Source organism: Brassica napus (genome assembly GCF_020379485.1).
Source record: "Brassica napus cultivar Da-Ae chromosome C2 unlocalized genomic scaffold, Da-Ae chrC02_Random_29, whole genome shotgun sequence".
Lineage (NCBI taxonomy): Eukaryota > Viridiplantae > Streptophyta > Magnoliopsida > Brassicales > Brassicaceae > Brassica > Brassica napus.
The window spans coordinates 14666-30325 of record NW_026014166.1 but is presented as its reverse complement, the minus strand read 5'-3'; the positions used below and the strand labels follow the sequence as shown (position 1 = coordinate 30325).

The 15660-nt window shown below is 41.3% G+C and overlaps 1 protein-coding gene across 1 annotated transcript; it reads right to left on the bottom strand.

Annotated features, from left to right (window-relative positions):
- Positions 1-997: 997 nt before the first annotated feature.
- Positions 998-1660, bottom strand: LOC125594629 (the record flags this gene model as incomplete). The annotated part of the gene is made up of 1 exon (XM_048770753.1): positions 998-1660. A coding segment is annotated over exon 1 (663 nt), but the record flags the coding sequence as incomplete, so codon positions are not given.
- Between the last annotated feature and the right edge of the window lie 14000 nt (positions 1661-15660).

The following is a 15660-nucleotide window of genomic DNA, read 5'->3' as shown; positions in this document are numbered from 1 at the left end:
CAGGATGAATCTCTTTGTGAGAAGCTTGATTTGGATACATAAAGTGGTGGAGAATCACCAGGAAGTTGAATAAATCTCATAGGAGTTGGGCAAAGAGAAGTTATCCCATTTTCAAATCAGGTGATTCTAGTTTCCCAGTTGGGAATAGCACAGCTTCTTCGTCGTTCCATCAAACCAGGATGAATCACTTTGTGAGAAGCTTTATTTGGATACATAAAGTGGTGGAGAAATACCAGGAAGTTGAATAAATCTCATAGGAGTTGGGATGAAGAAGTTATCCCACTTTCAAATCAGGTGATTCCAGTTTCCCAGTTTGGGATGGGAATAGCACTTCTTCGTCGTTCCAATCAAACCAGGATGAATCACTTTGTGAGAAGCTTGATTTGGATACATAAAGTGGTGGAGAATTCACCAGGAAGTTTAATAAATCTCATAGGAGTTGGGATGAAGAAGTTATCCCACTTTCAAATCAGGTGATTTCAGTTTCCCAGTTTGGGAATAGCATAAGCTTCTTCGTCGTTCCAATCAAACCAGGATGAATCACTTTGTGAGAATCTTGATTTGGATACATAAAGTGGTGGAGAATCACCAGGAAGTTGAATAAATCTCATAGGAGTTGGGATGAAGAAGTTATCCCACTTTCAAATCAGGTGATTCCAGTTTCAGTTGGGAATAGCACAGCTTCTTCGTCGTTCCAATCAAACCAGGATGAATCACTTTGTGAGAAGCTTGATTTGGATACAAAAAGAGGTGGAGATCACAGAAGTTGAATAAATCTCATAGGAGTTGGGATGAAGAAGTTATCCCCACTTTCAAATCAGGTAGATTCCAGTTTCCCAGTTTGGGAATAGCACAGCTTCTTCGTCGTTCCAATCAAACCAGGATGAATCTTTTGTGAGAAGCTTTTTTTTTTTTTTTTTGTCAATGTTTTATATTGAAAGCTAATGTGTGAAAGGAGTTTGGCCTCAGGCCAGTAGTCTAACCAAATGGGCAATACCATGGCCCTTAGGATCGTTAGCAAAATAATCAGCATTGCGTTTTCTAATCGGGGGAGAAAAGCAAAGGAGATATCGACAAAAACAGTAGAGATTTGGTGGATATCTTTGACGATTCCGAAAATCTCTTTGATCTGTATGTCGTTGTTGATTGCTCTGATGAGCGTTTGATTGTCAGAGAGCATCCTGATCTTGGGGAGATCAAGATTCGCTGCTGCGATGATTCCAAGTCGGAGTGCTAGAGCTTCTGCGACTAGTGGTGATGAAACGTGTTCCTGGTGTGTTGATCCTTGCTTCTTGATGTTGTTGTCCGCTCCTGAGATGATCCAAGCTAGTCCCGCCTTGTTCGAAGCTTTGTCCCATGCCGCGTCTGATCTACAGATCGGAGTCTGGGTATCTGCAATTGGTCTTGCCTTCTGCTTCCTGTTTCCAGGTGAGAGATTTTCGCCTTGTCCTTTCGGTTTTTGGGCTAAGCACCATTCTCTTGCTAGTCGCATTCCTTTTGTAGCTACTTCTTCTTGTGTTATTTGTCGGTTCTCAAAGATCAATGTGTTTCTCGCTGTCCAGAGAGACCAACATATCCAGGGGAGGATGGTTCCTGTTATTCCAGAGGGCGGTAGACAGATGCTTTGTCTGAAAGCGACCAAGGCATCTTTGAAGTCCATTGTCGTAGCTATGTGAACTACCGTCTCTAGGGGTATTCTCTCCCAGACTTTTTTGGCAAAGGGACATTCAAAGAAAATGTGCATAGCTGTTTCCTTCTCCTTGCATCTTACACACATCGCTTGTGCTTGGATACCTCTATTTTGCAGGTTCTCACCGAGGGGTAGGGCTCTTTGGATAATGGACCAGGTGAAGACTTTCATCTTGGGTGAGCAGTGGCTAGACCAGATATCTTTAACCCACTCAAAGTTATTAGGGCCTAAAGTCTGGGTGCTATTTCTTCCAATCGAGGTACTGAATAGCTATTTGGTTGGTAGATACCCGAACTGGTTGGTTGCCATATAACTATATCTTCTGCTCCGACGTGGCTTGGTTGGAGTCGTAGAACGTGGTCTGCCAGATGAGGTAGGATCTTTACCTTTGCTGTGTTCCATCTCAATCATCTGTTAGGACTGAACTGATTAGATCTAGCTCGCCTCAGGAATGGTCCAAACGGTTTAGTGGTCTGTTAGAGAGATCCAGGAGTCTTCCAAACTCTGTCGTCTGTCCGTCCAATAGCTTTTCCTAGGACCCTTTAGTATGGTCTCTCTCCGTGTAGGATGCTCCTCCATCCATGTGAACACCCGATGATGGGGCTTCTCACCTGATGGGATGACTGCTTATGAAAGTATTTTCCTAACCGATCTTTCGCCAGTTCGTAAACATTCGGCTTTGTAATGATTCTCCAAGCTTGATTTGCTAGTAGGGGCTTGATTTAAAGAGGTGGTGTCTCTAAAAACCAAACATCTCCACATTTTGGTTTGTCATTTTTTTCCAGCTTACCCAGCACACATTTTCTTTTTCTTCGGAATCAATCCACACCAGAATCGTTTGTCAAACTGATTGAATGCGTTGCGAGTCCTGCAGGTATCTCGATAGGCAGGACATAGTGTAGAATGATGGATGGGTGTTAGGACTGACTTGAGCAATCGTTAGTTTACGGCCTTAGAGAGGAAATCTGGTTGATTGGTTGATGCTCTTTGTCGGATGCGATCCAGTATTGAAGTAAACAGATCGCGTTTTCTCCTTCCAAAGTGTTCCGGTAAACCGAGGTACTTCCCTGATCCTCCTTCTCTGGTTATCTCCATCAACTCTTTGACCTTTTCTCTTCTTTCTGTGGGTGTTTTCGTTGAGAAGGTAATGGAGGATTTTTCCTTGTTGATTCTTTGTCCTGAAGCTTCTTCATATTGCAGGAGAATCTTTTGTAGAGTAGAATCATCAGGAAGTTGAATAAATCTCATAGGAGTTGGGATGAAGAAGTTATCCCACTTTCAAATCAGGGGATTCCAGTTTCCCAGTTTGGGAATAGCACAGCTTCTTCGTTGTTCCAATCAAACCAGGATGAATCTTTTTGTTGGATACATAAAGTGGTGGAGAATCACCAGGAAGTTGAATAAATCTCATAGGAGTTGGAATGCAGAAGTTATCCACTTTCAAATCAGGTGATTCCAGTTCCCAGTTTGGGAATAGCACAGCTTCTTCGTCCTTCCAATCAAACCAGGATGAATCACTTTGTGAGAAGCTTTATTGGATACATAAAGTGGTGGAGAATCATCAGGAAGTTGAATAAATCTCATAGGAGTTGGGATGAAAAGTTATCCCACTTTCAAATCAGGTGATTCCAGTTTCCCAGTTTGGGAATAGCACAGCTTCTTCGTCGTTCCAATCAAACCAGGATGAATCACTTTGTGAGAAGCTTTATTTGGATACATAAAGTGGTGGAGAATCACCAGGAAGTTGAATAAATCTCATAGGAGTTGGGATGAAGAAGTTATCCCACTTTCAAATCAGGTGATTCCAGTTTCCCAGTTTGGGAATAGCACAGCTTCTTCGTCGTTCCAATCAAACCAGGATGAATCTCTTTGTGAGAAGCTTGATTTGGATACATAAAGTGGTGGAGAATCACCAGGAAGTTGAATAAATCTCATAGGAGTGGGATGAAGAAGTTATCCCACTTTCAAATCAGGTGATTCCAGTTTCCCAGTTTGGGAATAGCACAGCTTCTTCGTCGTTCCAATCAAACCAGGATGAATCTCTTTGTGAGAAGCTTGATTTGGATACATAAAGTGGTGGAGAATCACCAGGAAGTTGAATAAATCTCATAGGAGTTGGAATGAAGAAGTTATCCCACTTTCAAATCAGGTGATTCCAGTTTCCAAATTGGGGATAGCACAGCTTCTTCGTCGTTCCAATCAAACCAGGATGAATCACTTTGTGAGAAGCTTGATTTGGATACATAAAGTGGTGGAGAATCACCAGGAAGTTGAATAAATCTCATAGGAGTTGGGATGAAGAAGTTATCCCACTTTCAAATCAGGTGATTCCAGTTTCCCAGTTTGGGAATAGCACAGCTTCTTCGTCGTTCCAATCAAACCAGGATGAATCTCTTTGTGAGAAGCTTGATTTGGATACATAAAGTGGTGGAGAATCACCAGGAAGTTTAATAAATCTCATAGGAGTTGGGATGAAGAAGTTATCCCACTTTCAAATCAGGTGATTTCAGTTTCCCAGTTTGGGAATAGCACAGCTTCTTCGTCCTTCCAATCAAACCAGGATGAATCACTTTGTGAGAAGCTTGATTTGGATACATAAAGTGGTGGAGAATCACCAGGAAGTTGAATAAATCTCATAGGAGTTGGGATGAAGAAGTTATCCCACTTTCAAATCAGGTGATTCCAGTTTCCAGTTTGGGAATAGCACAGCTTCTTCGTCCTTCCAATCAAACCAGGATGAATCACTTTGTGAGAAGCTGATTTGGATACATAAAGTGGTGGAGAATCACCAGGAAGTTGAATAAATCTCATAGGAGTTGGGATGAAGAAGTTATCCCACTTTCAAATCAGGTGATTCCAGTTTCCCAGTTTGGGAATAGCACAGCTTCTTCGTCGTTCCAATCAAACCAGGATGAATCACTTTGTGAGAAGCTTATTTGGATACATAAAGTGGTGGAGAATCACCAGGAAGTTGAATAAATCTCATAGGAGTTGGGATGAAGAAGTTATCCCACTTTCAAATCAGGTGATTCCAGTTTCCCAGTTTGGGAATAGCACAGCTTCTTCGTCGTTCCAATCAAACCAGGATGATCCTGGTTTGTTGGATACATAAAGTGGTGGAGAATCACCAGGAAGTTGAATAAATCTCATAGGAGTTGGGATGAAGAAGTTATCCCACTTTCAAATCAGGTGATTCCAGTTTCCCATTTGGGAATAGCACAGCTTCTTCGTCGTTCCAATCAAACCAGGATGAATCACTTTGTGAGAAGCTTGATTTGGATACATAAAGTGGTGGAGAATCACCAGGAAGTTGAATAAATCTCATAGGAGTTGGGATGAAGAAGTTATCCCACTTTCAAATCAGGTGATTCCAGTTTCCCAGTTTGGGAATAGCACAGCTTCTTCGTCGTTCCAATCAAACCAGGATGAATCTCTTTGTGAGAAGCTTGATTTGGATACATAAAGTGGTGGAGAATCACCAGGAAGTTGAATAAATCTCATAGGAGTTGGGATGAAGAAGTTATCCCACTTTCAAATCAGGTGATTCCAGTTCCCAGTTTGGGAATAGCACAGCTTCTTCGTCGTTCCAATCAAACCAGGATGAATCTCTTTGTGAGAAGCTTGATTTGGATACATAAAGTGGTGGAGAATCACCAGGAAGTTGAATAAATCTCATAGGAGTTGGGATGAAGAAGTTATCCCACTTTCAAATCAGGTGATTCTAGTTTCCCAGTTTGGAATAGCACAGCTTCTTCGTCGTTCCAATCAAACCAGGATGAATCTCTTTGTGAGAAGCTTGATTTGGATACATAAAGTGGTGGAGAATCACCAGGAAGTTGAATAAATCTCATAGGAGTTGGGATGAAGAAGTTATCCCACTTTCAAATCAGGTGATTCCAGTTTCCCAGTTTGGGAATAGCACAGCTTCTTCGTCTTCCAATCAAACCAGGATGAATCACTTTGTGAGAAGCTTGATTTGGATACATAAAGTGGTGGAGAATCACCAGGAAGTTGAATAAATCTCATAGGAGTTGGGATGAAGAAGTTATCCCACTTTCAAATCAGGTGATTCCAGTTTCCCAGTTTGGGAATAGCACAGCTTCTTCGTCCTTCCAATCAAACCAGGATGAATCACTTTGTGAGAAGCTTGATTTGGATACATAAAGTGGTGGAGAATCACCAGGAAGTTGAATAAATCTCATAGGAGTTGGGATGAAGAAGTTATCCCACTTTCAAATCAGGTGATTCCAGTTTCCCAGTTTGGGAATAGCACAGCTTCTTCGTCTTCCAATCAAACCAGGATGAATCTCTTTGTGAGAAGCTTGATTTGGATACATAAAGTGGTGGAGAATCACCAGGAAGTTGAATAAATCTCATAGGAGTTGGGATGAAGAAGTTATCCCACTTTCAAATCAGGTGATTCCAGTTTCCCAGTTTGGGAATAGCACAGCTTCTTCGTCGTTCCAATCAAACCAGGATGAATCTTTGTTGATTTGGATACATAAAGTGGTGGAGAATCACCAGGAAGTTGAATAAATCTCATAGGAGTTGGATGAAGAAGTTATCCCACTTTCAAATCAGGTGATTCCAGTTTCCCAGTTTGGGAATAGCACAGCTTCTTCGTCTTCCAATCAAACCAGGATGAATCACTTTGTGAGAAGCTTGATTTGGATACATAAAGTGGTGGAGAATCACCAGGAAGTTGAATAAATCTCATAGGAGTTGGGATGAAGAAGTTATCCCACTTTCAAATCAGGTGATTCCAGTTTCCCAGTTTGGGAATAGCACAGCTTCTTCGTCGTTCCAATCAAACCAGGATGAATCTCTTTGTGAGAAGCTTGATTTGGATACATAAAGTGGTGGAGAATCACCAGGAAGTTGAATAAATCTCATAGGAGTTGGGATGAAGAAGTTATCCCACTTTCAAATCAGGTGATTCCAGTTTCCCAGTTTGGGAATAGCACAGCTTCTTCGTCCTTCCAATCAAACCAGGATGAATCACTTTGTGAGAAGCTTGATTTGGATACATAAAGTGGTGGAGAATCACCAGGAAGTTGAATAAATCTCATAGGAGTTGGGATGAAGAAGTTATCCCACTTTCAAATCAGGTGATTCCAGTTTCCCAGTTTGGGAATAGCACAGCTTCTTCGTCGTTCCAATCAAACCAGGATGAATCACTTTGTGAGAAGCTTGATTTGGATACATAAAGTGGTGGAGAATCACCAGGAAGTTGAATAAATCTCATAGGAGTTGGGATGAAGAAGTTATCCCACTTTCAAATCAGGTGATTCCAGTTTCCCAGTTTGGGAATAGCACAGCTTCTTCGTCCTTCCAATCAAACCAGGATGAATCACTTTGTGAGAAGCTTGATTTGGATACATAAAGTGGTGGAGAATCACCAGGAAGTTGAATAAATCTCATAGGAGTTGGGATGAAGAAGTTATCCCACTTTCAAATCAGGTGATTCCAGTTTCCCAGTTTGGGAATAGCACAGCTTCTTCGTCGTTCCAATCAAACCAGGATGAATCACTTTGTGAGAAGCTTGATTTGGATACATAAAGTGGTGGAGAATCACCAGGAAGTTGAATAAATCTCATAGGAGTTGGGATGAAGAAGTTATCCCACTTTCAAATCAGGTGATTCCAGTTTCCCAGTTTGGGAATAGCACAGCTTCTTCGTCCTTCCAATCAAACCAGGATGAATCACTTTGTGAGAAGCTTGATTTGGATACATAAAGTGGTGGAGAATCACCAGGAAGTTGAATAAATCTCATAGGAGTTGGGATGAAGAAGTTATCCCACTTTCAAATCAGGTGATTCCAGTTTCCCAGTTTGGGAATAGCACAGCTTCTTCGTCGTTCCAATCAAACCAGGATGAATCACTTTGTGAGAAGCTTGATTTGGATACATAAAGTGGTGGAGAATCACCAGGAAGTTGAATAAATCTCATAGGAGTTGGGATGAAGAAGTTATCCCACTTTCAAATCAGGTGATTCCAGTTTCCCAGTTTGGGAATAGCACAGCTTCTTCGTCGTTCCAATCAAACCAGGATGAATCTCTTTGTGAGAAGCTTGATTTGGATACATAAAGTGGTGGAGAATCACCAGGAAGTTGAATAAATCTCATAGGAGTTGGGATGAAGAAGTTATCCCACTTTCAAATCAGGTGATTCCAGTTTCCCAGTTTGGGAATAGCACAGCTTCTTCGTCGTTCCAATCAAACCAGGATGATCCTGGTTTGATTTGGATACATAAAGTGGTGGAGAATCACCAGGAAGTTGAATAAATCTCATAGGAGTTGGGATGAAGAAGTTATCCCACTTTCAAATCAGGTGATTCCAGTTTCCCAGTTTGGGAATAGCACAGCTTCTTCGTCGTTCCAATCAAACCAGGATGAATCACTTTGTGAGAAGCTTGATTTGGATACATAAAGTGGTGGAGAATCACCAGGAAGTTGAATAAATCTCATAGGAGTTGGGATGAAGAAGTTATCCCACTTTCAAATCAGGTGATTCCAGTTTCCCAGTTTGGGAATAGCACAGCTTCTTCGTCGTTCCAATCAAACCAGGATGAATCTCTTTGTGAGAAGCTTGATTTGGATACATAAAGTGGTGGAGAATCACCAGGAAGTTGAATAAATCTCATAGGAGTTGGGATGAAGAAGTTATCCCACTTTCAAATCAGGTGATTCCAGTTTCCCAGTTTGGGAATAGCACAGCTTCTTCGTCGTTCCAATCAAACCAGGATGAATCTCTTTGTGAGAAGCTTGATTTGGATACATAAAGTGGTGGAGAATCACCAGGAAGTTGAATAAATCTCATAGGAGTTGGGATGAAGAAGTTATCCCACTTTCAAATCAGGTGATTCCAGTTTCCCAGTTTGGGAATAGCACAGCTTCTTCGTCGTTCCAATCAAACCAGGATGAATCACTTTGTGAGAAGCTTGATTTGGATACATAAAGTGGTGGAGAATCACCAGGAAGTTGAATAAATCTCATAGGAGTTGGGATGAAGAAGTTATCCCACTTTCAAATCAGGTGATTCCAGTTTCCCAGTTTGGGAATAGCACAGCTTCTTCGTCGTTCCAATCAAACCAGGATGAATCTCTTTGTGAGAAGCTTGATTTGGATACATAAAGTGGTGGAGAATCACCAGGAAGTTGAATAAATCTCATAGGAGTTGGGATGAAGAAGTTATCCCACTTTCAAATCAGGTGATTCCAGTTTCCCAGTTTGGGAATAGCACAGCTTCTTCGTCGTTCCAATCAAACCAGGATGAATCACTTTGTGAGAAGCTTGATTTGGATACATAAAGTGGTGGAGAATCACCAGGAAGTTGAATAAATCTCATAGGAGTTGGGATGAAGAAGTTATCCCACTTTCAAATCAGGTGATTCCAGTTTCCCAGTTTGGGAATAGCACAGCTTCTTCGTCGTTCCAATCAAACCAGGATGAATCTCTTTGTGAGAAGCTTGATTTGGATACATAAAGTGGTGGAGAATCACCAGGAAGTTGAATAAATCTCATAGGAGTTGGGATGAAGAAGTTATCCCACTTTCAAATCAGGTGATTCCAGTTTCCCAGTTTGGGAATAGCACAGCTTCTTCGTCGTTCCAATCAAACCAGGATGAATCACTTTGTGAGAAGCTTGATTTGGATACATAAAGTGGTGGAGAATCACCAGGAAGTTGAATAAATCTCATAGGAGTTGGGATGAAGAAGTTATCCCACTTTCAAATCAGGTGATTCCAGTTTCCCAGTTTGGGAATAGCACAGCTTCTTCGTCGTTCCAATCAAACCAGGATGAATCACTTTGTGAGAAGCTTGATTTGGATACATAAAGTGGTGGAGAATCACCAGGAAGTTGAATAAATCTCATAGGAGTTGGGATGAAGAAGTTATCCCACTTTCAAATCAGGTGATTCCAGTTTCCCAGTTTGGGAATAGCACAGCTTCTTCGTCGTTCCAATCAAACCAGGATGAATCTCTTTGTGAGAAGCTTGATTTGGATACATAAAGTGGTGGAGAATCACCAGGAAGTTGAATAAATCTCATAGGAGTTGGGATGAAGAAGTTATCCCACTTTCAAATCAGGTGATTCCAGTTTCCCAGTTTGGGAATAGCACAGCTTCTTCGTCGTTCCAATCAAACCAGGATGAATCACTTTGTGAGAAGCTTGATTTGGATACATAAAGTGGTGGAGAATCACCAGGAAGTTGAATAAATCTCATAGGAGTTGGGATGAAGAAGTTATCCCACTTTCAAATCAGGTGATTCCAGTTTCCCAGTTTGGGAATAGCACAGCTTCTTCGTCGTTCCAATCAAACCAGGATGAATCTCTTTGTGAGAAGCTTGATTTGGATACATAAAGTGGTGGAGAATCACCAGGAAGTTGAATAAATCTCATAGGAGTTGGGATGAAGAAGTTATCCCACTTTCAAATCAGGTGATTCCAGTTTCCCAGTTTGGGAATAGCACAGCTTCTTCGTCGTTCCAATCAAACCAGGATGAATCACTTTGTGAGAAGCTTGATTTGGATACATAAAGTGGTGGAGAATCACCAGGAAGTTGAATAAATCTCATAGGAGTTGGGATGAAGAAGTTATCCCACTTTCAAATCAGGTGATTCCAGTTTCCCAGTTTGGGAATAGCACAGCTTCTTCGTCGTTCCAATCAAACCAGGATGAATCTCTTTGTGAGAAGCTTGATTTGGATACATAAAGTGGTGGAGAATCACCAGGAAGTTGAATAAATCTCATAGGAGTTGGGATGAAGAAGTTATCCCACTTTCAAATCAGGTGATTCCAGTTTCCCAGTTTGGGAATAGCACAGCTTCTTCGTCGTTCCAATCAAACCAGGATGAATCACTTTGTGAGAAGCTTGATTTGGATACATAAAGTGGTGGAGAATCACCAGGAAGTTGAATAAATCTCATAGGAGTTGGATGAAGAAGTTATCCCACTTTCAAATCAGGTGATTCCAGTTTCCCAGTTTGGGAATAGCACAGCTTCTTCGTCCTTCCAATCAAACCAGGATGAATCTCTTTGTGAGAAGCTTGATTTGGATACATAAAGTGGTGGAGAATCACCAGGAAGTTGAATAAATCTCATAGGAGTTGGGATGAAGAAGTTATCCCACTTTCAAATCAGGTGATTCCAGTTTCCCAGTTTGGGAATAGCACAGCTTCTTCGTCGTTCCAATCAAACCAGGATGAATCACTTTGTGAGAAGCTTGATTTGGATACATAAAGTGGTGGAGAATCACCAGGAAGTTGAATAAATCTCATAGGAGTTGGGATGAAGAAGTTATCCCACTTTCAAATCAGGTGATTCCAGTTTCCCAGTTTGGGAATAGCACAGCTTCTTCGTCGTTCCAATCAAACCAGGATGAATCTCTTTGTGAGAAGCTTGATTTGGATACATAAAGTGGTGGAGAATCACCAGGAAGTTGAATAAATCTCATAGGAGTTGGATGAAGAAGTTATCCCACTTTCAAATCAGGTGATTCCAGTTTCCCAGTTTGGGAATAGCACAGCTTCTTCGTCGTTCCAATCAAACCAGGATGAATCACTTTGTGAGAAGCTTGATTTGGATACATAAAGTGGTGGAGAATCACCAGGAAGTTGAATAAATCTCATAGGAGTTGGGATGAAGAAGTTATCCCACTTTCAAATCAGGTGATTCCAGTTTCCCAGTTTGGGAATAGCACAGCTTCTTCGTCGTTCCAATCAAACCAGGATGAATCACTTTGTGAGAAGCTTGATTTGGATACATAAAGTGGTGGAGAATCACCAGGAAGTTGAATAAATCTCATAGGAGTTGGGATGAAGAAGTTATCCCACTTTCAAATCAGGTGATTCCAGTTTCCCAGTTTGGGAATAGCACAGCTTCTTCGTCGTTCCAATCAAACCAGGATGAATCACTTTGTGAGAAGCTTGATTTGGATACATAAAGTGGTGGAGAATCACCAGGAAGTTGAATAAATCTCATAGGAGTTGGGATGAAGAAGTTATCCCACTTTCAAATCAGGTGATTCCAGTTTCCCAGTTTGGGAATAGCACAGCTTCTTCGTCGTTCCAATCAAACCAGGATGAATCACTTTGTGAGAAGCTTGATTTGGATACATAAAGTGGTGGAGAATCACCAGGAAGTTGAATAAATCTCATAGGAGTTGGGATGAAGAAGTTATCCCACTTTCAAATCAGGTGATTCCAGTTTCCCAGTTTGGGAATAGCACAGCTTCTTCGTCGTTCCAATCAAACCAGGATGAATCACTTTGTGAGAAGCTTGATTTGGATACATAAAGTGGTGGAGAATCACCAGGAAGTTGAATAAATCTCATAGGAGTTGGGATGAAGAAGTTATCCCACTTTCAAATCAGGTGATTCCAGTTTCCCAGTTTGGGAATAGCACAGCTTCTTCGTCGTTCCAATCAAACCAGGATGAATCTCTTTGTGAGAAGCTTGATTTGGATACATAAAGTGGTGGAGAATCACCAGGAAGTTGAATAAATCTCATAGGAGTTGGGATGAAGAAGTTATCCCACTTTCAAATCAGGTGATTCCAGTTTCCCAGTTTGGGAATAGCACAGCTTCTTCGTCGTTCCAATCAAACCAGGATGAATCTCTTTGTGAGAAGCTTGATTTGGATACATAAAGTGGTGGAGAATCACCAGGAAGTTGAATAAATCTCATAGGAGTTGGGATGAAGAAGTTATCCCACTTTCAAATCAGGTGATTCCAGTTTCCCAGTTTGGGAATAGCACAGCTTCTTCGTCGTTCCAATCAAACCAGGATGAATCACTTTGTGAGAAGCTTGATTTGGATACATAAAGTGGTGGAGAATCACCAGGAAGTTGAATAAATCTCATAGGAGTTGGGATGAAGAAGTTATCCCACTTTCAAATCAGGTGATTCCAGTTTCCCAGTTTGGGAATAGCACAGCTTCTTCGTCGTTCCAATCAAACCAGGATGAATCACTTTGTGAGAAGCTTGATTTGGATACATAAAGTGGTGGAGAATCACCAGGAAGTTGAATAAATCTCATAGGAGTTGGGATGAAGAAGTTATCCCACTTTCAAATCAGGTGATTCCAGTTTCCCAGTTTGGGAATAGCACAGCTTCTTCGTCGTTCCAATCAAACCAGGATGAATCTCTTTGTGAGAAGCTTGATTTGGATACATAAAGTGGTGGAGAATCACCAGGAAGTTGAATAAATCTCATAGGAGTTGGGATGAAGAAGTTATCCCACTTTCAAATCAGGTGATTCCAGTTTCCCAGTTTGGGAATAGCACAGCTTCTTCGTCGTTCCAATCAAACCAGGATGAATCTCTTTGTGAGAAGCTTGATTTGGATACATAAAGTGGTGGAGAATCACCAGGAAGTTGAATAAATCTCATAGGAGTTGGGATGAAGAAGTTATCCCACTTTCAAATCAGGTGATTCCAGTTTCCCAGTTTGGGAATAGCACAGCTTCTTCGTCGTTCCAATCAAACCAGGATGAATCTCTTTGTGAGAAGCTTGATTTGGATACATAAAGTGGTGGAGAATCACCAGGAAGTTGAATAAATCTCATAGGAGTTGGGATGAAGAAGTTATCCCACTTTCAAATCAGGTGATTCCAGTTTCCCAGTTTGGGAATAGCACAGCTTCTTCGTCGTTCCAATCAAACCAGGATGAATCACTTTGTGAGAAGCTTGATTTGGATACATAAAGTGGTGGAGAATCACCAGGAAGTTGAATAAATCTCATAGGAGTTGGGATGAAGAAGTTATCCCACTTTCAAATCAGGTGATTCCAGTTTCCCAGTTTGGGAATAGCACAGCTTCTTCGTCGTTCCAATCAAACCAGGATGAATCTCTTTGTGAGAAGCTTGATTTGGATACATAAAGTGGTGGAGAATCACCAGGAAGTTGAATAAATCTCATAGGAGTTGGGATGAAGAAGTTATCCCACTTTCAAATCAGGTGATTCCAGTTTCCCAGTTTGGGAATAGCACAGCTTCTTCGTCGTTCCAATCAAACCAGGATGAATCTCTTTGTGAGAAGCTTGATTTGGATACATAAAGTGGTGGAGAATCACCAGGAAGTTGAATAAATCTCATAGGAGTTGGATGAAGAAGTTATCCCACTTTCAAATCAGGTGATTCCAGTTTCCCAGTTTGGGAATAGCACAGCTTCTTCGTCGTTCCAATCAAACCAGGATGAATCACTTTGTGAGAAGCTTGATTTGGATACATAAAGTGGTGGAGAATCACCAGGAAGTTGAATAAATCTCATAGGAGTTGGGATGAAGAAGTTATCCCACTTTCAAATCAGGTGATTCCAGTTTCCCAGTTTGGGAATAGCACAGCTTCTTCGTCGTTCCAATCAAACCAGGATGAATCTTTGTGAGAAGCTTGATTTGGATACATAAAGTGGTGGAGAATCACCAGGAAGTTGAATAAATCTCATAGGAGTTGGGCATGAAGAAGTTATCCCACTTTCAAATCAGGTGATTCCAGTTTCCCAGTTTGGGAATAGCACAGCTTCTTCGTCGTTCCAATCAAACCAGGATGAATCACTTTGTGAGAAGCTTGATTTGGATACATAAAGTGGTGGAGAATCACCAGGAAGTTGAATAAATCTCATAGGAGTTGGGATGAAGAAGTTATCCCACTTTCAAATCAGGTGATTCCAGTTTCCCAGTTTGGGAATAGCACAGCTTCTTCGTCGTTCCAATCAAACCAGGATGAATCTCTTTGTGAGAAGCTTGATTTGGATACATAAAGTGGTGGAGAATCACCAGGAAGTTGAATAAATCTCATAGGAGTTGGGATGAAGAAGTTATCCCACTTTCAAATCAGGTGATTCCAGTTTCCCAGTTTGGGAATAGCACAGCTTCTTCGTCGTTCCAATCAAACCAGGATGAATCACTTTGTAAGAAGCTTGATTTGGATACATAAAGTGGTGGAGAATCACCAGGAAGTTGAATAAATCTCATAGGAGTTGGGATGAAGAAGTTATCCCACTTTCAAATCAGGTGATTCCAGTTTCCCAGTTTGGGAATAGCACAGCTTCTTCGTCGTTCCAATCAAACCAGGATGAATCTTTGTAAGAAGCTTGATTTGGATACATAAAGTGGTGGAGAATCACCAGGAAGTTGAATAAATCTCATAGGAGTTGGCATGAAGAAGTTATCCCACTTTCAAATCAGGTGATTCCAGTTTCCCAGTTTGGGAATAGCACAGCTTCTTCGTCGTTCCAATCAAACCAGGATGAATCACTTTGTAAGAAGCTTGATTTGGATACATAAAGTGGTGGAGAATCACCAGGAAGTTGAATAAATCTCATAGGAGTTGGGATGAAGAAGTTATCCCACTTTCAAATCAGGTGATTCCAGTTTCCCAGTTTGGGAATAGCACAGCTTCTTCGTCGTTCCAATCAAACCAGGATGAATCTCTTTGTAAGAAGCTTGATTTGGATACATAAAGTGGTGGAGAATCACCAGGAAGTTGAATAAATCTCATAGGAGTTGGCATGAAGAAGTTATCCCACTTTCAAATCAGGTGATTCCAGTTTCCCAGTTTGGGAATAGCACAGCTTCTTCGTCGTTCCAATCAAACCAGGATGAATCTCTTTGTAAGAAGCTTGATTTGGATACATAAAGTGGTGGAGAATCACCAGGAAGTTGAATAAATCTCATAGGAGTTGGCATGAAGTGTTGAGATGAGGAGATGGAGAGTGGATACATGGATAGAGGAAGGGATTTGGAGCAGGCAGTAACTTGGAGATTTACCACAGTAACTTTATTGTTACTGTGGTAACTGAGTTAAAAGACTTGGGAAGTTACCTTGCATCTATGTGAAGAGTGAATCACGCCAGGAGGAGTCTGAATAAGCAAGGAGGAGTTTGGATAAGGTCTGGTCAAGGCTAGAGAGCTTTAGACAGGCTGGCACCAGCTGGAAAGCTAAAGCAAGATGCCCAAGCATGTGAGGA